Source organism: Solanum lycopersicum, chromosome 4 (assembly GCF_036512215.1).
Source record: "Solanum lycopersicum chromosome 4, SLM_r2.1".
In the NCBI taxonomy this organism is placed as follows: Eukaryota; Viridiplantae; Streptophyta; class Magnoliopsida; order Solanales; family Solanaceae; genus Solanum; species Solanum lycopersicum.
The window spans coordinates 67,828,312-67,853,150 of NC_090803.1; the positions used below are offsets into that span (position 1 = coordinate 67,828,312).

Sequence of the window (24,839 nt, forward strand, 5' to 3'; positions counted from 1 at the left end):
TTGATGATAATTGATAGGTTTGTGTGGCGTTGATTAAATGGATCATTGACGTAACCCTATTCAAAAGTAGGTTCAAATAGTAATAAGATTGTTAATGTCAAATTGCTTAGTAGATGTAATTAATGCCAATGAATAACAATAACTCAATTGACAATATAAAAATAATTGTTCCTTATCGGTACAAAACTTTAAAAAATTGCGTAGTTTTGATCAAGTAGACAAAATATTCGATTGGTGCCTGCAGTGGAGTAGTTGGGACATTTAAAATTGCTCTAACGCATAAGTTTGTTTCAGAACTCATACAGTAATTATAATTTGTGTTTTTTTTTTTTGGATAAATTTGTTCTAAACTTATGTCTCGCCAATTGCAATTTTGTATTGGGAAATTAGGCTAATGATAGTCAGTGACATAATTACAAAATAAACAGAAGTAGATATAACAGGCTGTTTGAAGTGCCTAGTTACATGACTTGCCTAATTACATGAGTTGGGTTCTAAATAATTAATTTTTTTCTAAAAATTTACAAAATACACATTATTAAATAGGACCAAAAATGTATCTTGAGCAAAACTGATCATGTCAGTTAAGTAGGTAAAGCTTTTGAAAGACAAAGTTAGCTACGCATTCCAAGTTTAGATGAGTAGTTTAGCAGCTATAAAAACAAGAAGTGAAGATGTAACAAATCATAAAACAAAGTGACATCGACTTAAAAAGCTTTTTTTTTTTTTTCATCATTTTGGAAATGGCCTCAACAAAACAATATTTTTCTGCTGCTGGTAAGCCTATTCGTTGCAAAGGTATGTACTATATACTCTCTGTCTATAAATGATCTTCAGCGGAAATATATTTTTTAGAGGGCAATTACTAGTAACAATTATATTTTAGCACTTTTTGTAAATGTTGCTAAAGCTTGCGGCGACAATTTACATAAAAGCCGCTTTAACATTCTTTGCTAATGTGTATATTTATTGCCGCTATTGTTGTTATAGTGCTGTGATGAATCCAGATATTTTGAGGACTAAATCATCGAATTGAGTGTCCCTTTGTCGAAAATACTGTATATATCAGGTCAATTCTGTATTTACTTTATATATGTAGATGATGAACACAGGTACTATGAGATCATATGGTTCCTACATTGAATATGAACAAGAACTGATCCTCACCTTGCATATGTAGAAAAAGGGTTCTTAGCATTTGTTGATTGGTAAAGGAACATGAAAACAATAGGAGGATTTATGATTGATAAAAAAATTGCTGCTTTCTGTGTTGAATTGTGAACCATTTCAATGGTTAGATTAAATTGTGTGACAGTTAGCAAATTGAGAGTGCAATGTTAATTACTTAATTATATTATGTCTCAACACGTTGTAAGTTACTGACTTGTGAGTCGTATGTGTTGCAGCTGCAGTGGCAAGAAAAGCAGGAGAACCACTGGTGATAGAGGAAGTGATTGTGGCTCCTCCTAAAGCACATGAAGTTCGGCTCAAAATCATTTGCACTTCTCTCTGTCATACCGACATTACCTTATGGAAGTTGAAAGTATGGAACTTTTATCTCCCCCGAGAATCGATTGTTTATTAACTTTTGTATCAACTATTTCTTGCTTCTTGTAAGGAATTTCCTGGCTGCTTTCCAAGAATCTTAGGCCATGAAGCTTTCGGGTAAATTTTACTCCTTCCATTTCATTTTATATGAACGTGTCACGAAATAAGGCATTGATTCATATATGACATTCTGACTATACTATCTAAGGGTTGTGGAGAGTGTTGGAGAAGATGTTGATGAGTTGAAAGAAGGAGATTCAGTTGTACCGATATTTTTGCCTGACTGTATGGACTGTGTAGACTGTAAATCCAAGAAAAGCAACCTTTGTTCCAAATTCCCAATTCAAGTGTCTCCGTTGCTGCATAGAAATGATACAAGCAGATTCTCTAATGCTGCAGGAGAAACTTTACATCATTTCTTGTATATATCAAGTTTCTCCGAGTACACAGTTGTTGATGTTGTTAACGTAACAAAGATTGATCCTGAAATCCCACCTAACAGGGCGTGTCTTTTGAGTTGTGGCGTATCAACAGGTAATTTACTCATCTTCTAATATTTACATGTTAAAATCAACCACTCAAGTCATCATATTAATGTTGTTTGTTTCAATTTTCCTTATGGTAATATACAAATACATGAAAAAACTATGTATTAAGAGCTTAGAACAGGTTCATGTCTGATATGATGTAAATTGATCTTCAGGAGTAGGTGCTGCCTGGAAAACAGCAAATGTGGAACCAGGTTCGACAGTAGTCATCTTCGGTTTAGGATCAATTGGATTAGCAGTAAGTTTCTCCTCCGAGTTCTTCTTGCTTATATATATCGGTTATCATGTAAGCTCGGAGATTCTTTTAGGTTGCAGAGGGAGCAAGGCTATGTGGAGCTACCAGGATTATCGGTGTTGATATAAACTCTAACAAGTTTGAAATAGGTAAGTGCTCTGTAGAGTCAATTAACAGTACTACTTTTTGTTGTTGCTTTTAGCTTTCTCATTTTATACAGGGAAGCAATTTGGAATTACTGAATTTGTCAATTCCAAAAGCTGTGTGGATAAACCTATTAGTCAGGTGAGTCTTTTATTCGTTCGATTGGTTACACTATCAGGTCATCCAAAGTATATATCTACATGTAAGTCTCCATAAAATGTGAGATTCACAATCTTGAAAATAGTAAGACGGATGGTATAAAATTCTTACACTGATGGTGTATATAACTTAAATATGACAAGAATTCCCCCCCACCCCCACCCCTCCCCCTTTCCGTTTACTTGAGCAGGTAATAATCGAGATGACTGATGGCGGTGCTGACTATTGCTTCGAATGTGTTGGTCTAGCAACACTTGTGCAAGAAGCATTTACCTGCTGCAGAAAGGTGACTCCACATAACTCTTTTACTAATTAACAATTTGTCATTTTCTTTTCACAACTCTTTGTGTGTAATATGCAGGGTTGGGGTAAAACAGTTGTTTTAGGAGTTGATAAGCCAGATGCACATCTAAATCTCAACTCTTTTGAGGTTCTTCAGAGTCAGAAAACTCTCACTGGAGCACTCTTTGGTGGTCTTAAACCCAAATCTGATGTTCCTATACTCGTTAAACGTTACCTTGACAAGGTACTTAATCAATCTGCTAGAAAATTCAGTGAAATTAACCTTTACTACAACATTTATGTGGCTTTTCAGGAACTGCAGTTGAACAAGTTTGTGACACATGAAGTGAATTTTGAAGATATCAATAAGGCGTTCGATTTACTCATTCAAGGAAAGAGCCTACGCTGTGTTATTTGGATGGACAAGTTATAGACTCTAACAGACCATGTTACTTTCATTTCGTCTCGAGTTCAATCAAATTTTAGACATTTCAAGACAATATAGGGATGTAATTATTTTCTTATTCCAATAGCAGAAATCAAAATATGAAATAAAACAACTACTGCAATTGACAGAAAAATCAATAAGGAAATCCACTTTATACCTAACTGAACTGATTATTAGGTAAACCACGGGTTAATACCTGTATGGTATATGTTGCTATTTTTGATTCTGAAAATGGAGTCTCCCCAATAATCAGAATGCAAGTTCATCACTAAATACTACTTTCTTCGTTTCAATTTATTTGTCTGATTTAGACTTTAAGAAAATAAAAAGATTTTTAGGTATCCTAATCTTAAACTAAAGATATATAGAATGCACCGAAATATCTTTCAATTTTGTGATTTTAAATATGTCATATGGAAAATTAGAATTAAAGAGTTGTCAAAAGAAGAACGTGCTGATAGGCCACAGCCTCACACGATATAAACTGTATTCAATGTAGGTTTGTTGTGGTGATCAATAAAGGGATCATTAGCCTAACTCTCTTCAACAGTTAGTTCAGATTTTATCCTTTGTTAAATTTGTAAACATTACTTAAGAACACGTAAATTAAGATGTATGGTATATATATATATATATTTAATTGTTGCAACTTGCACCAGATCCTACTGTTTTCTGGCAATGAGGTCTCCACTTTGTGACTTTAGCAGCTATAAAGGCACAAGTGATATGTAAATTTTCAAAATTCTGTTTTCTTTTCTCTAGCATTTTGAAAAATGGCTTCCACGGTACAATCAGGGATTAGCAAAACTGCTGGCAAGCCTATTCGTTGCAGAGGTATGTACATACTCTTCAGAAAAAAGGAGGATTTTTATATGATAAAGGTTGTTGATATTGTGTTGAATTGAGTACTATTTCACTGGTTAGCTTAAATTGTTACTGTTGAACTGTGTCACGTTACTGAGAACACACTTTTAATTACTTAATTATATTACGTTTCCACACTGACTTGTGAGTTGTGTGTGCTGCAGCTGCGGTGGCAAGAAAAGCAGGAGAACCACTGGTGATAGAGGAAGTGATTGTGGCTCCTCCTAAAGCACATGAAGTTCGACTTAAAATCATTTGCACTTCTCTCTGTCATACTGACATTACCTTATGGAAGTTGAAAGTATGGAACTTTTATCCAAGTATCTCCCCTCGAGAATCACTTGTTTATTAACTTTTGTATCAACTGTTCTTTTTTTCTTGTAAGGAATTTCCTGGCTGCTTTCCAAGAATCTTAGGCCACGAAGCTTTCGGGTAAATTTTACTCCTTCCATTCATTTTATATGAACGTGTCACGAAATAAGGCATTGATTCTTATATGACATTCTGACTATACTATCTAAGGGTTGTGGAGAGTGTTGGAGAAGATGTTGATGAGTTGAAAGAAGGAGATTCAGTTGTACCGATATTTTTACCTGACTGTATGGACTGTGTAGACTGTAAATCCAAGAAAAGCAACCTTTGTTCCAAATTCCCAATTCAATCGTCTTTGTTGCTGCATAGAGATGATACAAGCAGATTCACTAATGCTGATGGAGAAACTTTACACCATTACCTGTATATATCAAGTTTTTCCGAGTACACAGTCGTTGATGTTGTTAATGTAACAAAGATTGATCCTGAAATCCCACCTAACAGGGCATGCCTTTTGAGTTGTGGAGTATCAACAGGTAAGTTCCTCATCTTCTAATATTTACATGTTATAAAAATCAACCAAGTCATCATATTAATGTTGTTTGCTTCAATTTTCCTTAAAACTATCTGTGGTTCATGTTTGATATGACGTAAATTAAACCTCAGGAGTCGGTGCTGCCTGGAAAACAGCAAATGTGGAACCAGGTTCGACAGTAGTTATCTTCGGTTTAGGATCAGTTGGATTAGCAGTAAGTTTCTCCTCCGACTTCTTCCTGCTTATATATGTCAGTATCATGTAAGCTGTTATGCCTCTAGAGGATCTTTTAGGTTGCCGAGGGAGCAAGGCTATGTGGTGCTACAAGAATTATCGGTGTTGGTAGGAACTCTGACAAGTTTGAAATAGGGAAGCAGTTTGGAGTTACTGAGTTTGTCAATTCGAAAAGCTGTGGGGATAAACCTGTTAGTCAGGTGGGCTTTTTATTGGTATAGTGAGGTCTCCTTAAAATGTGGGATTCGTGATCTTGAAAATAAAACGGAGTACATACCTGTATATATTAAATATGACAATGGTTCTTATCTTTTGTCAAAACTCTCATATCAGGTAATAATTGAGATGACTAATGGAGGTGCTGATTATTGCTTCGAATGTGTTGGTTTGGGAACACTTGTTCAGGAAGCATTTGCCTGCTGCAGAAAGGTCTCCCCGCGTAAATCTTGTATTAATCAACAACACAAATTTGTCTATTAACCTTAAGCTGTAATATGCAGGGTTGGGGTAAAACAATTGTTTTAGGAGTTGATAAGCCAGATGCACGGTTGAATCTTAACTCTTTTGAGGTTCTTCAGAGTAATAAAACTCTCATGGGATCATTCTTTGGTGGTCTCAAACCCAAATCTGATGTTCCTATCCTCGTTAAACGTTACCTTGACAAGGTACTTAGATCAATCTGCTAGAAAATTCAGTGACCCTACGTGAAATTAACTCTTAGTACCACATTTATGTGGCTTCTCAGGAATTGGAGTTGGACAAGTTTGTGACACATGAAGTGAATCTTGAAGATATCAATAAGGCGTTTGATTTGCTCATTCAAGGAAAGAGCCTACGCTGTGTTATCTGGATGGAGAAGTGATATATAGATTTACTTTCATTTCAATAATTGTACCTCAACTCTCAATAACCATGTTACTTTCATTTCAGTTCCTTTTGTATCGAGCTCGAGTCAAACTTTAGACATTTCTAGCTCAAATATATGGATATGATCATAAGTATGACAGATTATTACAGCAAACTTATTATTGCAGATTTTGCAAATGTTCCTCTCAGAAACAGACTAGTAATTGAGCAGCACATTATTATATCTACATATTGAAGAAACTTCAACTATCCTATGACAATGTAAAAGCACTAGATGCACCAGTATAATACGAGTTAGATGATTCTTTCGTTTCCTTAGTTGATCCAAAATGTCTTAAGCGATATACGCCAGGACTAGCATCCTCTGGTACTTCCCATTCAACTGTAGCATAACCATAACTATTCACATCAGCACGATCAATACCAGTGATATTTTCTGCTTGCCATTTAAAGAACAAGCAAAAATCATCGTCATCATATTCAGGTAGCCAACTTTGGTGTTGAAGCATTTCCACAACAGCAAATGTGCCTTCAGTAAGTAAGTCATATCTTGGATTTGCACTCCAGAATGTTGCAATTACTCTGTCTCCCTTTGTAAACGTTCCGGATTTTGGTACCATTATGTCTTGTTTAATATCGCCAAAGTTTATGCCTGGTGGAGGTGAATCACCAGTAGGATTTGGTAATAGACTAAGTTGAATTGACAAAAGGTCTGGTGGTAAAGGTCCTTTTGTAGTAATGTTTTCTCCTTTTGCCATAGATTCAGCTAGCTTCTTGAATTCTTGAATATATGCTGATACTGTGTGTGGACCGTATAGCGTAGACGCAGCCTGCCAAAGTTTAAATGACGATTGATTTAAGTTATATGAAAGAACAAATTTGGATACAATACTTCTATTGTATATGATATGATAGTGAGAACTTTTAAGAGGTGTATGATAACCTATTATAAGAGGCTTACTTTACTATAATTTAAACTTAATAATAAACATATATATAATTATACATTACAACCTCATATCGTTGTTGCTTGTACTCTTCAAAAGTGGTAATGTATTGTGAGTAAGCGTTGGTTAGGCCAGCTATGACAACATGAGTTTGGTCATCAAATTCGCCATTTCCGCTGCGAATTAGTGTCTCTTTCACTGCCTCTCTTAACCTACGTCCAGCCATTGTTGTAAATTCTGTACCACAACATGAATATGTACATTTTTTCTTAATAATTTTGAAATAAGTTACTATATTTAAGTATATGTCACAAATTTTATATTTAAAAATATAGTCAAAGTATACCTCCTGGCACAGAAAGAATGATGAGACTTCCTAACCTAAAAATTTGAATTGGAAGTATTGCTGGCTGCAAAAAAACAAAAACATCATTAAGTTTATTATATGACATATTAAGAGAAATCAAGAGAATTTTCCTTTTGTTCCTATTTATACAATAAAAAAAAGTTAAAACTTTATCTTTATCTTTATTTTTATACAAAATTTAGCTAATATAATTGGTGTACTTGTTATACACAGAGTATACACTAACAATACCTCTATCCTTAACCAGATAGACACCAAATGGAATATAATTTGGTAGGGAGATCTTTCCTCCTAAATGGGAGTTTCCTGTGCGACTTCTAATTAGTCGAGCTTCGATACGATAACAAACAGAAATCAAAAGGGAAAAAAGAAAAGTATACACCACTTTAATTTTGTTTTTGGGCCTTACCGCCCAAGGATATGGCCGAAACATCTCTCCAGAGTCCAACAAAACAGTTTTGGGCTTTTGACAGCTCACTTGATATGGGCTTGGTTCTCTTAACTTCTTCCAGAATGGATTAATCTGAAAATCAAATCAAATTTTCATCTTTAAAACATAGTAATAATAGATTAATTTTAATTTTTTTCAAGATTATAAAAAGTTAATTAATTAAATTGAGTTGTGACCTCAGTATCACACTGTTGGAAACCAAAAACACCAGGCCCATCAGTAGTTCCAGCAGCAAATCCTGAGCCCAATGCTGCAGGGCATGTTTGGACAACCTTATTATCTTCTAATTGAACCTTAATATTTGTAATGTCGATAATCAATTTTCCCTATTAATTCTTGTTTAGCAGATGTGAAAAGATCAACAGCCTTTTGAAATTGTCTTTCTCCAATAATCTTTGTACTCAATATTTCATCTGGATACCTGCAACACACATTAGATTGTAATCTAAAAAATCCATGAATCTTCACAAAAAAAAAAATCATCTACTAAACAGTTATCTGAAAAAGGGACGAGTCTTACCTAGGCCCGCGGCCCAGCCGCCTTTAGTCTTTCCCATCGTGGTGACTGAGTAGACATCAGGCGAGAACGGACCTTATAACCTGCACCCGCTAGCCTTTGTAAAGTCGATATTTCTATCGAGTATCGGCAGGACAATTGGCACAGGCCTACAGTCGTTCTACAGGAGGTTAAAGCTTTGAGAGAGATGGGAGAGAGAGTTGGTCATTTCCATGACAAGAAGAGTGATTAAAATCACAAGGTAATCCACTATCAATACAAAATGCTCCAACCACATTTGGACTCACATCTCCAACATTTGTTGACAAAATGCTCCAACAAATTTCATTATTTTGTTTTTTCTCACCTTAAACCCTTGACTTGTTGTATTTGTACAAGGTTGTCCTCCTGTAGGCTTGATTTTAGATGCTTTATTAAATAAATCTTGGTTGATACTTGATCCTGAAATTTGTAATAAGAAAGATGATTACATGCTACAACAGATAAATATAATTTGATGTGCAAAATTTTTTTAAAACTGATAATGTATATATTAAGTATGATTTCATAAGTGATGTTAGGAGAGGATTAGATATATGTTATCTTACCTTGAATAAGATAGAAAAATGTAATTGTGTACGATAGATTATTTTTTTACAAAAACAAAATGAATATTTACCTACCTAACACCTTAGTAGAGGAATTTTTGGTGAACCAATCCTCAAAGAATCTAGCAGCTGCACCCTTATTATCTCCACTAATTAGCTTATTATTTCTGCTCATTGAAGTGCCATGTGTTGCAAACCAACTAAATGCACCAATATTTTTTCCAGTATCTTTATCCACAAACTTTAAAAGGGTCATTAGGGTATCAATATTTGTATTATATTTAGATCTCTCTTCTTGAGGATTGAATAAATATGCACTTGGACTCCTGTTTATGCCTGCATTTTCTAGATTTCCTACATAATTATTCAAACAAAAAATGACAATGTTAGATTCGTGTAGAATACAAATTGTCATGTAGGTGCCACATTAGACACAAACATTCAGAATTAAGCTTTTGAGATAAAAGTTACACTATATTTAGTTGACAATATAAATTTTATCATATTCCACAAAATTAAGGATAACTTTATCCCACCAGCTCGTAGGTGGGATAAATTAGTAAAAAAAATCATAATTTCATAACTATAATCTCGAAATAATTTTGCTTTTTTACACAAGAGAGAATGAAAACTAATGTATTTTTATGAAAATTATTACTTTAAGTCATTTTAATTATACATAATTCATTAGATTAAGTCAATAAATGAGTCATAATTGAATCCGTTTAAACTCCAGAGAATTACTAAGAATTATTGTAAACTAACTATGATTAATTTCTCACCTTTGTTAATAAAGATAGAACCAGGCTTTAAATTGTCATGGGCCTGGACAATGCTAAGCTCAATGGCAGTTACAATGGCCTCAAATGATTGTGGCACAAAGCCCAATGAAGTTACACTAAATGTCACATACTGCAAATAACCTCCTGGACCAGCATGAGTATGTGTCCCACTTATTGCAACATTATCTTCACTATATATATTTCCATACCTTAATATATACAACCAAAAAATAATACTTTCGATAAGCTTTGTGTCCAGTCAGATATGGTCAAATAAAATCATATGAGTCGTACCTGGACTTTAGTCGCTCGAGTAACTTGATTGTGACAAGTTGTGACGCCATACCAGCATCAAGATTAACAAACACAAGCCTTGGACCATTGAAACTTTCAGCAACGATGAATGTCCTAGCTCGTAATCGAAAATGTATACCACCAGTAACTTGATCAAAATTACCATAACCCATCATGTTCACTTGTGAAGCTGGTCCTGTCATGTCATAACTTCCTAATCCTATTAAGTATTCTCCATTGACACTTAGAATTATTAGACTAAGTAAAAACAGGAAAATACTTAATAAGGTTTCTGTTTTTCTTCTCATTTTGTTCTATGAATGGAAATTGTATGGATTGTTTTTAGAATTGTATATGCAAACGTTGGGTTATATATATGTTAGTGAACAAATTGAGAATACCTAAGAAGCTCTTGGATCTACTGTTGTTGTAGCGGTTTATTTGAAATCAGTATTTTTGACGTGAAAGATAAATTTATATGTAAAAAATTAACTAAAATTGTGAAAAATAGTAGATATGAACTTGTAACTTTAAAAATATAATGAGTTCAATACTAAGACCCATAAATATTGAACTCGTAGAATTTAAATTCTGAATCTACCTCTGCATCGAGCTTCGAATGTTTTGATTTTTTTTTACTATGATGAAATTTGGTTGCTCCGAACGTGCAATTTTGGGAAAGTTGTGTCTTGTTTGTTATATGTTGGAATTGTAAGTTTTTTTCGGCTTGAATTTTAGCTATTTGTTTTCAGTTTCATTTGGTATCAAGTATGCATATATCACAAATCCAAAACTTGTATTTTATGAATTTTAGTATATGTGACTCTGAGCTCTTCTTATTTCCCAACATCCTTTCTAAGGCTAACGCGAAATATTTTGAATACTAACTGTTCCAGATACTGAATCGTCCTATCGTTACATCTCAGAGTGTGTTCTTTGCAGGCTTTTTAGATTAAGATGCATAAATCAATCTATGCTCATTATTTTTCCAGTTCCCCACCATTATGTTACCCCATTTCATAGAATATGCACTTTACACTTTGTAAAGCACACACTTAATGAACCTCAACTTTACTCTTACAGCTCATGCCTCATGGCTAATGTTCCATGTTTCTTCAAAAGCTTATTGCTTGAATTGCAATCTTGTCTAATCCATAAAGGCATGCTAAAAAAATTGCTTCTGTGAGAACTTCTTTGGTAAAGTTGAAGTGAGTGTAATTTTTATATTGTTAGGTAGTATTTAATTTATAGCAAGTAACTTATGTTATTATTAAGATCGCATATTTGTATTTTAAAGATGCTTTGGCTATACATACAAATACCTAATGTCACTATTCAAGATTGCATATTTGCATTTTAATGATTGTTTTGGTTATATAAATATCTTTTATATCAATATTGCAATTTAAAGATGCTTTGACTATAGTATGATGATAGTTATTATACCATTCCATTTATTATCTATTAATATTTGATTGACTAATTCTTATATCGGAGTAGTTGAATGATCAATAGATTTGGTACTTTCTTATAAGGAGATGAATCGATAGAAATTTAAATAGAAATTCTAGAATTTTTATCATCTTTTATCATATTAATATCTCTAAGATTTGCATTTATATATAATAACTCGATATGTTTTGAACAATACGTCTTCATATAACAGAGTTGGAAATGAAACAACTAAACCATAAAACAAAGAAGTCAATAAGGATAAAATCAACTGCATTTTACAAATCCATATTATCAAACTTCATACACATAAGGCACATACATATGCACTTACATACAGAAATATCAAATACAGTACTAACAATTATCCTTCAGAATCCAAAAAAAACAAAAGTGAAGGAAATGAAAAACACTTAAAAACCAAAACAACACAGAAACACAATCATAACATCCCAAAAGTAAAATTAAAAAAACATTTCATTTCATTTAGTCTTTTTCCTTCTCCTTTTCCTCTTCAGCCTTTGAGTGGTATCCTGGTAATTTCTCCTTAATTTTGTCCAAAAATCCCTTCTTCTCCTTCCCCTCCGCCTCATGCTCCACCGCAGCCGGTGGTGGTGGTGGTGGCGCCGCCACTTCCTCCGTCTTCTTATGCCCGCCACCTGGCAATTTCTCCTTAATTTTGTCTAGAAATCCTTTTTTCTCCTCTGTTTCCTCGTATTTCTCAACTGGAACTGAGGTATCCTCTGCTTTCGATTCTTCCTTGTGATCACCAGATATTTTTTCCTTAATCTTATCCTTCAATCCCTTCTTTTTCTTCTTCTTGATCTTCTGTCCATCCTCTCCAATTTCTTCCTCCTCATCACTCTGCAAATCAATCAACATATATAATCTACGTACAACATATCAATGATCACCTATAATTTATTCATACCCGCTAGAAAAAGTAAACGGTAAATTTACTCGACTCTTTGTTGAGAAAACAAATAGTGTAAAAGTATAATATATGTATCATCATAAAAGGCGTATGTTATATTTATTGATTTGACGTAAATATTAATGATGAACGAAAGAGAGACTTACGGAGCTACTAGAGCTGCTATTTGATCGATGAAGTTTCTTTTCCTCCTCCTTGGGTTCCACTTCTTCACTTACGTTAACTTTTTCAGACAACTCAGATGAAATTGCCTCTTCTTCATGAGCATGACTTGGTTTTTCCTCTTCTTTTTTTCCAATGAAATCAAACAAACCACGATCAGTAGCTTCCACGTTGGTACCAACAGTCTCTTCAACGGATGCCTTGTTCTGTTCGTATTGATCAGCCATACTTCTTCTTCTTTTTTTCAATCAAAAAGATATTATCAACAAGTGAAAGTTTGAATATTGAATTGGATGTGATTGAAATATATGAGACTTGGTGCGCTTTTTATAGCAATTACAAACACGGACGTTACGCTGATTAAGATTTTTTTATTTTCGATATAGTAATAAAAAAAAAGGAGTTCAAACGTCTCATAATAATAATACTAATAATGAAGAGTAATTAAGTACACCAAGTTAAACCGACGTCTACGTGGCTTTTTTTGTTCTTCACACTTTCCACTGTATATCAACTTTAAATACTCGTCATGTAGCACGACAAGTGGACAAATAATTTTTACTTATACGACTGAATTAGTGTAATTTATGATATTTTATTACAAAAATTCATCATTATTTTTCAGTCGAGCTCGTCATATTAGACATGTTTAATACAATTTACTATGACCGTTGTGTAATTTGTAAATTATTCTACATGAATGAATTTTTATCTCATTTATATTTTAAAAATAACGATTACGAATTTCTCTTATACTAATATAATTTGTAGGTGAACATTGATTTTACTTTTTCTTTTACACAATCTTTGAATGAGTATCGCAATATTTCCATTTGATGAGCAAGTCTACATTGTCTTTGATTAATCTTAATCATGTAGAGCCCGAATTCAAATATAACACTCTTAACAATATTTTCTCGTTTGCTTACTCTATTACACGACAGACGTGATGAAAAAGGATGTGTACATTAAAAAGAAGTAATTAGAATAATGTAGAGACAGACACGCTGTACTTTTGACGGTGACAGATAGCCAATGAAGTTCACACACGTAGGATGACAACGTGTGAGGTCGTCCTTGTGGGACCAGATGGTGTCGGCCTTGGTTGGATAACTTTGTGTGTCGGTATTAGTAGGGTACAATGAACATGACACGTGGCACAATTATAGGGGCCAAGTAAACTTCGAGATCCCAAAATTAAGTTGATGTTTTCAATTTCATGTGGGGCTCCGATCTCCATTCATGGATCCTTGTCCATTTCCTTACATAGTTTATTCGATAATTACCATCGTATCTGTATTGAAATCTAACTAAATATAAAACTATGTTAAAAAAATTTATAAAACAATGTAAAACTTTTTATTGAAAAAAAAGACTTCGTTTTTAAAATTTGTAATTGAAATTTCTATATTAAATATGAAGAAGTATTTATCATCGAATATATAATAAGCCATTTAATTTAAGGTGGGTCCCAAAGGAAAAAGGACAGGTGGTCGGTTTGACGTTTGGTATAATAACTTTTGAAAAGAAATGAAGGTTACGAAAAAAACTTTTAAATTTTGAGATGAAACGTAACCATTTAAGTATGTTAGGGGTGTGCTGTTTAATTGGCCCTTTATTTTGCTTTCGGTAAGTAACGCTTTCATCAGATTCCAATAATGCCGTTTCCTTTTTTTCTTGCTTTAATAATCTTCTAGCAAATCATGATGTGAGCGTGATATAGGATAAGGAGTCAAGGGATCGGAATTTATGAATTTTTCTATTTTATTTTTCATTAAGCTTCTGTATAACGGAATTATAAAATCATATTTTTAGCAAAATAGCATAAGATCGGAGATATAGAAAACTAAAAGTTAGCCTCAATATTTAAGCAATTTAGTAGGAAATAAATTTATTAACAAAATGAAAGCTTCAAAAAAGTCTCGCAAAATATTGAAAAATCACGAATGACCAGAAATAAATAATTACTTGTGGGTAAAACAGTAAATATACATAAAAGTATGTTTCTAATTAGTTTTAGCTATGAATATTGTCGACAAATTGAAACTTTGCTATCAAGATTAATTGTTACTTTACATTTGTAATTGCTTGCTTTGCCATTTTCGTACAAGTGTGTCTTGTGATAAGATTCCATTGCATGAACATAATCAATCACTCTCGGATTAGACAAAAAAAATGATATTTTTTAAATTAACGATGAAATTAAAAAAATTTCTAAGGATTGTGTACGGTATGGTAGAAAATAATATCATATTGAAATTGAATTTAACATCACTATTTGGTTATTATGATATTTAATATGCTCAAAAATTTCGATACTCATATATAATATTTGATATTTATAAAACAAAGTATCGAGATATATAGTTACATATAAAATTTATATAACTCTATAATATAATAAATATGTAAAACAAAATCTAATTATTAGATCTAAACTTTGACTACTCTATCTTGATTTAGATATTATTTTAGGTGATCGAATAACAAAAAGAAATTGTCTATACTTTATTTTAAATATTTTACATGTGTAAAGTCTTATCAATATAATATAATTAGAAGATTTTTTTTAAAAGTTAAAATTATAACTTTTTCTTATACGAATATATGATACATATAAACCCTAATATAACTTTTCGCTAATAATAATTCAAATAAATTTTTTTGATTCTATCTAACTTCGCCCTGCTTCGGAGTAACCATTATAAAATGGCAGATTTAAGATTTTAAGGTTTTTGATGCTCGTAAAAAATATGTGTTAACAATGAGATTCGAACTTTGAAGAACCATTGGACCAACTATATGATTTATTCATTGGGTGTTCTATGTTAATTTTATACAAATAACTATCAATTTCTACATAGATATATATTTTTTGTAACGAAATTAATGGGTGCTCGAGCATCCGGCGGACACCAAGTGGGTCCGCCCCTGCCATTATTCCTATGTTGTCTAACAAGTATTTTTAGGATACCCCAAAAAATTGGACTTTGATGGATTCATGTTTGCCACTATTGTGCTAATCAAATCAAATTAAAGCATCGTTAATTACAAATTACAATCCATCTATCGTATTTGCTATTTCCTTAAGACTAGTTAATATATAATTAGAGGGAGGAATAGAAACCAAAATATCTTGATAATAGATATATTTATACTGGTTTATTGTTTTTAATTCAAACTATATATGCATAAACTAAAAATATTTAAATACACATAATGATAATAAAATTTATTAATTTTGAATCTACTAGTTCTTATTTTTAAAGTTGCTTCTAGCGAATTGTTATTATTGAGAAAAAATGATTTTGTGCAAATATTATTCAATATAATTTATTAGTCTAGACCCATCTAAATAAGTCATTATGCTACTAGTTGAATTATGTGATGTCTTGATAACTCTTGTTGAAAAATGTACGTTTGATAATTATTTTGTGTTTACATATTTCATAGTCAATATTATTACTCCCACCTCATAAATGTCATTATGTATAATAGCTAGTAGAGATGACTAATTATAGTGATTGTGAATAATTATTAATGGATCACGTGATAATAATAATCGATAACGAAAGTAATTTTGAACGATCGATAAATTAGTGAAACAGTATTTTTGTAAAAATTATTGATTATATATTTTATAATAATTATTACAATATAATGTAATATGACGAAGGGATCCTTCAAACATGTATGTGAGAGCAACACAATATCCCCTCTACAAAAGTACCCAAAACCCAATATTCAATATTAACAATTTAGTGAAGAAAACAATTACATTTTTCATTAATAAGGATTACAAGTGGTAATTTTTATCTGATTGAAATTATACTCGATTATTTTGCTATACAAACTTTGCAAAATATAGTTAGATTCAAAAAATTGTAATTGGATTTTTTTAAAAATATAATCTACTAAATAGGTTAGTCTATATAATAGATGTTTTTCAAGAAAAATATGATGTTATTTTAAAAATTAGATATTTATATGAACAGAAAAAGAATCAATTGATGATATTTATAACTCTGTGAGGAATGACACATTAATAATGTACATTATAAACATTCAAGCAAGAATTTTATATACATATATATTGATTAAATTATCTCATTAGTTTCACAATCAATGAGAAACTTAAAATGCATTTGATGAATGTAGTTACAACATATCTTTATGGATCTCTTGATAATAGGATATACGTGAAAAAAATCTGTAGGATCTACGATGCCTAAAGGATGTAGTTCAAATTTTCAAAAAATGTATTTAATTTAATTGCAAAGGCCATTGTAAGGTTTGAAGTAATCTAGATGTATTTTGTTATAATCGTCTTAGTGAGTATTATTTAAGGAAGATTATATAAAAATAAAAATAATACAATTTACCATATATTTTTATAAAGAAAACATTGAAATTTGTTGTACTTGTTATTTATATTAATGACGTAAATCTTATAATATTAGAACTCCAATAAAACTTTAAAAGGCAATTGACTATTTAAGAAACGAATTTAAGATAAAAGATCTTGAAATGATAAAATTACGTCTTGTTAAATGCATAAATCAAAATTTGTCATGATTAGTTTTCTTTTTTTATCGTGTCTGTTATTGATAATTCATTTTTATATAATTAGAACGGATAACACATTTATATAACTAATTTCGATATATAGATTGTTCCCAACTTTCCAGGGAAAAAGAGTATTATTAGTTGTATGAATTAAACTTAGCAATTATGGAAACTTCCAAGATCAAAAAATTTATACGCGATTATTAAATATTTAAATATCATCATAATTGAGTTTTCATATCAGGACAAAATATATTGATTGTGGACAAAAATACATCCACAATCAATATTTTTATCAAAACTAATCTTTTAGTTTGTTTTTGTTTAATGAATAATGACTCAAATTTGTTTATAAGTTTCTTTTGTTATCTGTGAAAATAAATCACACTAAGATATTTGCCAAAAAAAAAAGTAATTAAAACAAATATCTCAAAAATAGTTCAGGTAAGAAAATACAAAATTTATAATATTCCAAAGAAAATTAACTGGTATCGAATTTCTTCTTTACAGCAAGTCAAAATTCCTTCCGCCGGCGGCCGTGATCCCGTCGCCGGAAGGAACGCTGTTCTGTAGATACACAAATTTCAGACGGAATTGCATTTGATAGATTGCAAAAAAGTTTAAAGAAGAGGAGAGAAAGCAGTAAATTGGAATCATGATAACGCGATCGAATTTGGCGGAGCAGCTGAGAGAGTATCAGATTCGATCAAAGCACGATTGGGCTTCGGTCTCCTTCTTTTCCTCCACCTCTAATCTCACATCTACAGCTTCAAGGTATTCAATCAATTCATTTCTAGCTTCTGCAATCATTTTATGAAAACCTACATTTACTAATTCCTGAGCCAGATCCAGGATTTTAATCAGTGAATTAGTGCACTTCTATGGCTAAATATTGATTTTGTTTATGAAAATTTATCATTTTGGATCGATAATTGTGAGGTCTCAGGTTTAAATCCCAGCTTAGACTAAAACACAAGGTAGCTGGTAAATGTTTGTGATGGGAGTTAATAGGTATCCCGTGAAATAATTGATGTGTGCACTATAGCTTGCCTGGACACTAGGATTGCCAATTTTTTTCAATCATCACGGATAGTTCGTGTTATCAAATCAACATGTACTTCTGAAAGTATTTTTTTGTTGTTGATATTATTAGGAAATTTTTGTTTGTCAAAGTTTAGGATTACGTGATTGAATGTTACATATGAACTTTATATGTATAACTCGAAATGAGACGTGGAAATTGTTAATTCATACTATGCCTTTTGCACCTCACTTTTCTGCACCTAGTAGAGTTTTGAAGCAAGTAAATTATTGTATGGTCAATAAAACGAGGAAGGTGAAATGCCCAACTTCGAAGCAGTGCAGTTGAATCTTTAAATCAATGTAACAACTTGGGATTAATTTGGAGAAAGCAAAATGTAGAATGGAAAATGTTCAGCTCCGATCTTGTTTACAATGTTGTATTTCATTGAGGGTGAACTGTATGAAGAATGAATGAATTGCATCTTTGCGCTTGGTCCTAGAACTTTACTTTTGTGGAAGAACTAACAGCATGCTAGCTGATTTTATCCATTCCTTAACAGTTTAGTGCATAATATCATTGCAACTTCTGACTGTTTGTTATTCTGAGCCTTCTTTTCTCTTATTTCCTTCTTCTATTGATGCAGGGCGGATGTCGTCATGTTTGTAATATGTGAGCTGGTTATCTTGGCACTCCTGGTTTTCTCTGTAGTTTCATTGTACTTCACGCATCTAAAGCTTGCATTTATCTTAGTAAGTACTAGCTTGCTATTGCTTGTATGTGTGACAATTGCAAAGCAAGTTACAGAAGCCAGGAAGAAGAAGCGAAGAATGCTTCTTCCATTATCAATGTAGAAGTGCGTGATGGAAAATCTTTTTTGCTATGCCCAACTTATATTTTAATGTGAAATCTCAACCAACAATTCTGTCTTTTCTTTTTTTCTTTTCTGAATTCCTTTTGACACAAGTAATTGTAGTAGAGGCAAGCTGATTAAATGGTGCTGATTTTGAGATCATTTGACATCAGAGCTGTCATTTTTGTTATATACTTCATAGGTGTTTGGGCTTGTTGATAAAGCTTCATGTAAGTTTAACCTCAGTCCTAAAATGTAATTCTCGTGTACCTTCATACTTAAATCTCTATTCAGTCTTACATTTTATTGTCACAATGGAAGGCATTTGTTCTGTCAACATTGTTCCTAAATCATGAAGAATATTGATCTTTGATGTCTGCACTTTATTTTCCTTGACAAGCATTAGGTTATTTACATAATACATCATTGAATATGACAACAAGATATAAGTGCTTGTGTGCTTTTATATTTACAGAGCGCATGAAGAGGCTTCAACTTGGACATCTTGTTGGCTGGCTGCTGTAAAGGTTATTTTTCTCCTCAGTTTTGACCAATTAAGCTCCTAGTTAAATTTTATTGCTTACCCGAACTTTTTTGGTATTCACTGGGTCTTGAAGAAATGGACATCCATACCTTGAGTTGCTATTGTCCATATTGCACTAAATACCAAAAGAATACTTAGAACCAATCCCCAAAGTCCAAGTGACCAATTAACAAACCAACTTGAACTATATCTTTTAGGTTTCTTGATCATTATGCACATGAGACAAGGATATGCCAAGGTAACAGGCAGAGCAATGCCACCAATAAGCCCTGCCAAACTTGGCAAAAAAGGGAGTGCCACTGATATGAAAAATGTTAGGCATCCAAAGAATACCCTCAATCCTGTTCTTAGCCACCATGGACATGGTTTCTTCTTCTTGCTGGTGTACTTCAACTCCCAATTGTCAAACACTGGCATTGCATAGATTTGGAATGAGGTAAGGCAATGGATTGCCACCAGTAAACTTGTTATCCCTAGAATTACTTTTGAAGTGTCTTCTCCATGGTATTTGTCCAGTGCACTCAATATCCCCCCATTTGGCATCTACCATGACAAAAAGTGGTCAAATTTTAAATAAAATGCCACAAAAGTGGCTATCTAGTGTAAGCAATCCAAATTGTAAGGATTTTACCAGGTTTCCATAAGCCCAGTAGCCTCCAATTGCCAATGGAAACAAACACAAAGCGATGATAGAATATGAGAACTTGACTCCTTTCCACATTGGCACATGAGATGGATTCTTTAAGCTAGAAGGCATTGTACCCTATGACACAACTAACCACTGTTTAAAAAACAGCACTTTTATAACATATAACAAGTTGAAATTGTAAAATTGGTTTGTTAATATACAAACCTGAATCTCAAGAACAAGATTATGGCCCCTGAATGCAAAAACTATCATTCCTAGAGCATTCAAGATGGTACAAATTGTTGCAACATCAGATGTATTTTCAACAGGTTCAAATGAAACACCTTGTGGCCTTTCTTTTACAACAGAAATTACCCATGTCAAGGTACAATAGGTCACCGCGGAGATCGAACCGACGAGAGAAATTCCAGCAATAGAATTTAAATTAGGTAGTTGAGCAAGAACTATGGCTGAAACAGTGAACACAATGTACCACTCTATGGTACTTAGAGTGGTAATATGGCTATTTGAAGCACAAACAGTTTGGAAGAAAATCTTCATAGAGCTTCCTCCAATCATAATAAGTGTAACACAAGTACCACCTGATAGGTACATTGTTGGAAACAGGGCCAAAATCTTCCCAAGTTTTTCACCTACACAATATTTAATAAACTCGATAAGGCATAGTACAAGTTCACATAGTATGTGTGTTTTTGAACTCAATCACATGGTGTAGCCCGAGGGATAAATCCGTGGAGTAATTGTTATGCTTACCGAAAGCAGCCATTGAAAGGCCAAGATAACGGCTATTGCGCATGCCAGGGGCAAATTCATGAAGTTGAATGAGTAACCAAAGTGTGTATAATTGCCACATAAATACTAAAGATAGACTTACGATCCCCCATATCCTACAATTTACCAAATCAATAGCTAATCAGTATACAACACAACAATCCAACATTTGGTATTATAACCAGTATAATTTCACATGTGAAGTCTGAAGAAGATGAAGAATTGTATAGATATTATTTCCGATAGAATCTTGACTCAAGATAATCATTTTTTAGGATAAGTTTGAAAAAAACAATACAAAATAAAAGGGCTATGATGGAAAACAAAAAGTATTTCATTTTTCCAATAATTGATACTAGTTCCAAAATAATTAGTCATACTCCTCCCAATAATTATATCCTCTCAACTTTATATCACTGCTTTAACAAACACTTCACTTACATAGATACTATTACATCAGTAATTCTAGTACAATTTTTTTTTTAGTGGGAAAATTTTCATAAAAAAACATTTCTTGTTTACTAATATCATTATCAATTCTTAATAAATATTTTCCATTTTCTTCACCAAAATAAAATCTAAAAAATGACTTCTATCATATAAAAAAATACAACTTTTATTTATTTTCCCTTTAGCAAAAAAATTAAAGAAACATACAGAAAAATAACAAAAGTAAGTAAACAAGTTTTGATGATTATTGTACATACCATCCAAGTGTGATAAAAGCAAGAGGAAGAAGTAGAGCTTGGACACCAATCCCAGAACAAAGTGTATGAAATGCAGCATAATATGCATTTCCACTTCTTGATTCAGTAATTGGAAGCCAAGCATCTAGAGCAGGATCATGAAGCTTTGTAAGATGACCAATTTCTTCCATATATGTTAAAGCTTTCTTCATTATTGGACTTGCACTTGCTAAAGGACTCATTGATATTTTTGAAGAAAATGGACTTTTTGGTGTTTTACGAATAATATTATTTGAATCATCATGAGGAGATGATGTTAAAGAATTTGTTATACTACTAATATTTTTCATTTCTTCTACTACTAATTCCCTTTCCATAATATATTTTCTTGTAGTAATTGGATGATTTTCTTCTACACTATGCTTCTTTTTATATAGTGAATAAAGTAGCAATGCAACTTTGAAAATTGACTAGACCCCACATTATGGGATGATTTTCCTCCACACTTGCTACTACTTATTTTTTTGGTTGTTACTTTTTATTTGGTGTTCATATTTATATTATAGTGTTGAATAATTAAAGATTACATTTCTGAAGGCAAATCAAAGGAGGGGGTGAGCATTCCCTTCAAGAGTTTAAGTTTTAAAGTTCAGGAATATAATTAAAAATTTATCTGATAAAAGATAAAGAATACTAGTTATTCATCACATCACACAAACTTATTATTGAGTTATATATTAATGGTGAGAATATAAAAAATTGAAACTATTAAATTTTAAATTCTGAATTACTCTGATGTGTTTTAATCTTTCATAATTAATTATTATTCAAATGAAAAGTAAGATATCACTCCTTTTTGGTGAAAAAATATATTTTAAATTTCATAATTTTGAGAACTATAGCACTGAAATTAGAGCAAATTTTCTTAACGTAAAACAAATGAAGATCAGAAGCTGCAAAGAAACCTCTGAAATCCAATTTTTGGGAATACAATATATATTAATTTCTTTTTTTCAATCATAATTTTCAGCTTGAGGTGCAAGGAAATTTCACTAATTAGAAAAGCTTAACTTGACTCTTAGAAAAGTAATAAGGTGTGTATATATATATGTGTGTATGAATTAACACAATATATGTGTTGCCACAATTTTCTCTTTCGAGGAAATTACTTAAACCAAATCTAAATTAAACGATCTTGTTTTGAAATAATCCGATAGTGGAAATATTCAGAAATAAAATCTAAACAAAGGAAAAATGTCTATTTATTAAGTTTTTTATTATCTTCAAATCTTGAATTATATGAGCACTTCAACTAAAAGTTTAAGTTGTTTATTAGTCACTTACTCCATTCGTCTATTTTTACTTGTTCAGTATTAATTTGACATACTTCACTATCTTCATTCCTCACTTTAAATAAAATGACGAATTTACTATATATCCATTCTTTGAATACAATAAATTCGGTGTTTTGCAAAATATTTTTAAAAAATCAATCATTGTGGTTAATAATAAAAGTAAATTAAAAACTAAGTTGAGTTATCTCTTAATTTTTCATAACTGATAAATAAAAATAAATAGAAAGAATATTAATAATATTATATGTCCCAATGACCCTATAGAATTAACCTATTGTGTTGGAGAATTATGATATGACTAATGACTCCAATTGTCATAGGAGGTGATACTTGCAACTTGACTCTTTTAGTAAACTGATAAATATAACTAGAAAATATTCAAAGTTGGCAAAAAGCCTTTACTAAGGACCATGTGGCTAAAATGATTTTTCAACAACTTCTTTTTTATTTTTTATGTTCCCAAGGATATAAAGAGGGTCACAACTTTGTATATATTATAGAACCCACTAGAGCCACAACCATAGTGGTATTTTGTAGTGTTATTTGTGATATGTCTTTTCACTTTGAAAAATCCAAGAAATTCTTTTGACTAGCTAGTTAGCTCCTAATTGACGACCATATGTGATGTAATTAGGATGACGAAAAAAACCAATATATGAACATGTCTATTTTGTTTTCATATATAATCAGAGATGAAATTAAAATTTTATCTTATGAACTTTAGATCATAAATTTTTACTTATTGAGTTTTGAATATTATATCATTTATTTGATGTTTAAATAAATATTATTCCGCCAAGGCATCAATAATTATAGTACCAAATCAATATTAAATTGATCGAACTGAACAAATGATAAGTCAAGATTTATTTATTTTGCAGTTGAAAAAGGAAGAGACAGTAGATATTAATCGATTATTTTTAATTTTTATTAGTGTGAAATCCATCAAATCGTTCCAACGTGAACGAACTCATACTAATACTAAAAAATATTTAAAAACATTTAGTGGCGTGCTGAAATAAGGTTTGACAATTGGGGACATACTTTTGTACCGCGCATGCAAATATATAAGATTTATTAAATAATACTCTATTATCATTGTAAAATTATTAGTATTATTTATGTTAAAGGGAAATACATTTGATAATAAAATTATTAGTATTATTTATGTTAAAGGGAAATACATTTAAATTGTTGTTAATTTGTGGCAATGCATGTATGATGACTAAGCACTTTTGGCTGTTGATGTCCCAAACTTAATTTTTTTGCTTTGGCTAAGGCTGCTCCCGGGGTTCTTCGTATTGTAACTTAGCCTTGTTAACTTTGTTTTTTTTTATGGGGTACTTCGTATTGTAACTTAGCCTTGTTAATTTTTTTTTTTTTTTATTATTTGGACTATCGACAATATAAAAAATATTTAAAGATAATTATGTATCACAAAATATCACTAATTGATAATGTAAAATGAATGATAAGTAACCTACTATATATACATATGCTTAATTATACAAATAATGCATAACTTTATTTTTTTCTATTTTTTTTTTTGACATGTAGTTACCTTGTAATTAAGCAGACCTCTAAGATTTTACTTTTGGAGACCACTGTTAATCCTGTTAAATTATGATTGTTGGATGTTGATGCTTGCATTGATTATTACTACTATCTAAAATTAAATTATCCTTATTAAGATTGCTATATATGATTTTGACTAGTTGACAAAAT

At 31.7% G+C, this 24,839-nt stretch overlaps 5 protein-coding genes and 1 pseudogene across 7 annotated transcripts; 3 read left to right on the forward strand and 3 right to left on the reverse strand.

Moving 5' to 3' along the window:
• Window positions 1–571: 571 nt before the first annotated feature.
• adh3a (alcohol dehydrogenase) lies at window positions 572–3,525 on the forward strand. Of its 2 annotated transcripts, none has more exons than XM_069296342.1 (10): window positions 572–798; window positions 1,407–1,543; window positions 1,619–1,665; window positions 1,757–2,082; window positions 2,252–2,334; window positions 2,405–2,480; window positions 2,534–2,616; window positions 2,825–2,920; window positions 2,996–3,160; window positions 3,230–3,525. In XM_069296342.1, the coding sequence occupies exons 1-10, from the start codon at window positions 744–746 to the stop codon at window positions 3,347–3,349; spliced, it is 1,188 nt and encodes a 395-aa protein (XP_069152443.1). In that variant the 5' UTR covers window positions 572–743; the 3' UTR covers window positions 3,350–3,525. The 2 variants fall into 2 exon arrangements, with proteins under 2 accessions (XP_069152443.1, NP_001317037.1); NM_001330108.1 differs by having other exon boundaries at window positions 744–798; window positions 2,552–2,616; window positions 3,230–3,349.
• Window positions 3,526–3,795: 270 nt separating this feature from the next.
• adh3b (alcohol dehydrogenase) lies at window positions 3,796–6,342 on the forward strand. 2 transcript variants are annotated; one of them, NM_001330109.1, is made up of 9 exons: window positions 4,138–4,198; window positions 4,393–4,529; window positions 4,614–4,660; window positions 4,751–5,076; window positions 5,207–5,289; window positions 5,369–5,509; window positions 5,643–5,738; window positions 5,810–5,974; window positions 6,055–6,171. In NM_001330109.1, exons 1-9 carry the CDS (start codon window positions 4,138–4,140, stop codon window positions 6,169–6,171), a joined length of 1,173 nt encoding a protein of 390 aa, NP_001317038.1. The 2 variants fall into 2 exon arrangements, with proteins under 2 accessions (XP_019068762.1, NP_001317038.1); XM_019213217.3 differs by lacking the exon at window positions 5,369–5,509 and having other exon boundaries at window positions 3,796–4,198; window positions 6,055–6,342.
• On the reverse strand, window positions 6,276–10,525 carry LOC101251581 (neutral ceramidase 2-like; annotated as a pseudogene).
• Window positions 10,526–11,829: 1,304 nt separating this feature from the next.
• DHN (dehydrin) lies at window positions 11,830–13,067 on the reverse strand. The gene is made up of 2 exons (NM_001329436.1): window positions 12,654–13,067; window positions 11,830–12,437 (listed from the first exon to the last, which is right to left on the reverse strand). Exons 1-2 carry the CDS (start codon window positions 12,894–12,896, stop codon window positions 12,060–12,062), a joined length of 621 nt encoding a protein of 206 aa, NP_001316365.1. The 5' UTR covers window positions 12,897–13,067; the 3' UTR covers window positions 11,830–12,059.
• Window positions 13,068–17,751: 4,684 nt separating this feature from the next.
• On the forward strand, window positions 17,752–19,446 carry LOC101253892 (uncharacterized). Its single transcript, XM_004238364.5, has 2 exons — window positions 17,752–18,009; window positions 18,903–19,446. Exons 1-2 carry the CDS (start codon window positions 17,891–17,893, stop codon window positions 19,108–19,110), a joined length of 327 nt encoding a protein of 108 aa, XP_004238412.1. The 5' UTR covers window positions 17,752–17,890; the 3' UTR covers window positions 19,111–19,446.
• A 25-nt stretch (window positions 19,447–19,471) lies between these two features.
• LOC101251882 (lysine histidine transporter-like 8) lies at window positions 19,472–22,283 on the reverse strand. Its single transcript, XM_004238579.5, has 5 exons — window positions 21,781–22,283; window positions 21,056–21,189; window positions 20,507–20,934; window positions 20,285–20,416; window positions 19,472–20,196 (listed from the first exon to the last, which is right to left on the reverse strand). Exons 1-5 carry the CDS (start codon window positions 22,134–22,136, stop codon window positions 19,711–19,713), a joined length of 1,536 nt encoding a protein of 511 aa, XP_004238627.2. The 5' UTR covers window positions 22,137–22,283; the 3' UTR covers window positions 19,472–19,710.
• Between the last annotated feature and the right edge of the window lie 2,556 nt (window positions 22,284–24,839).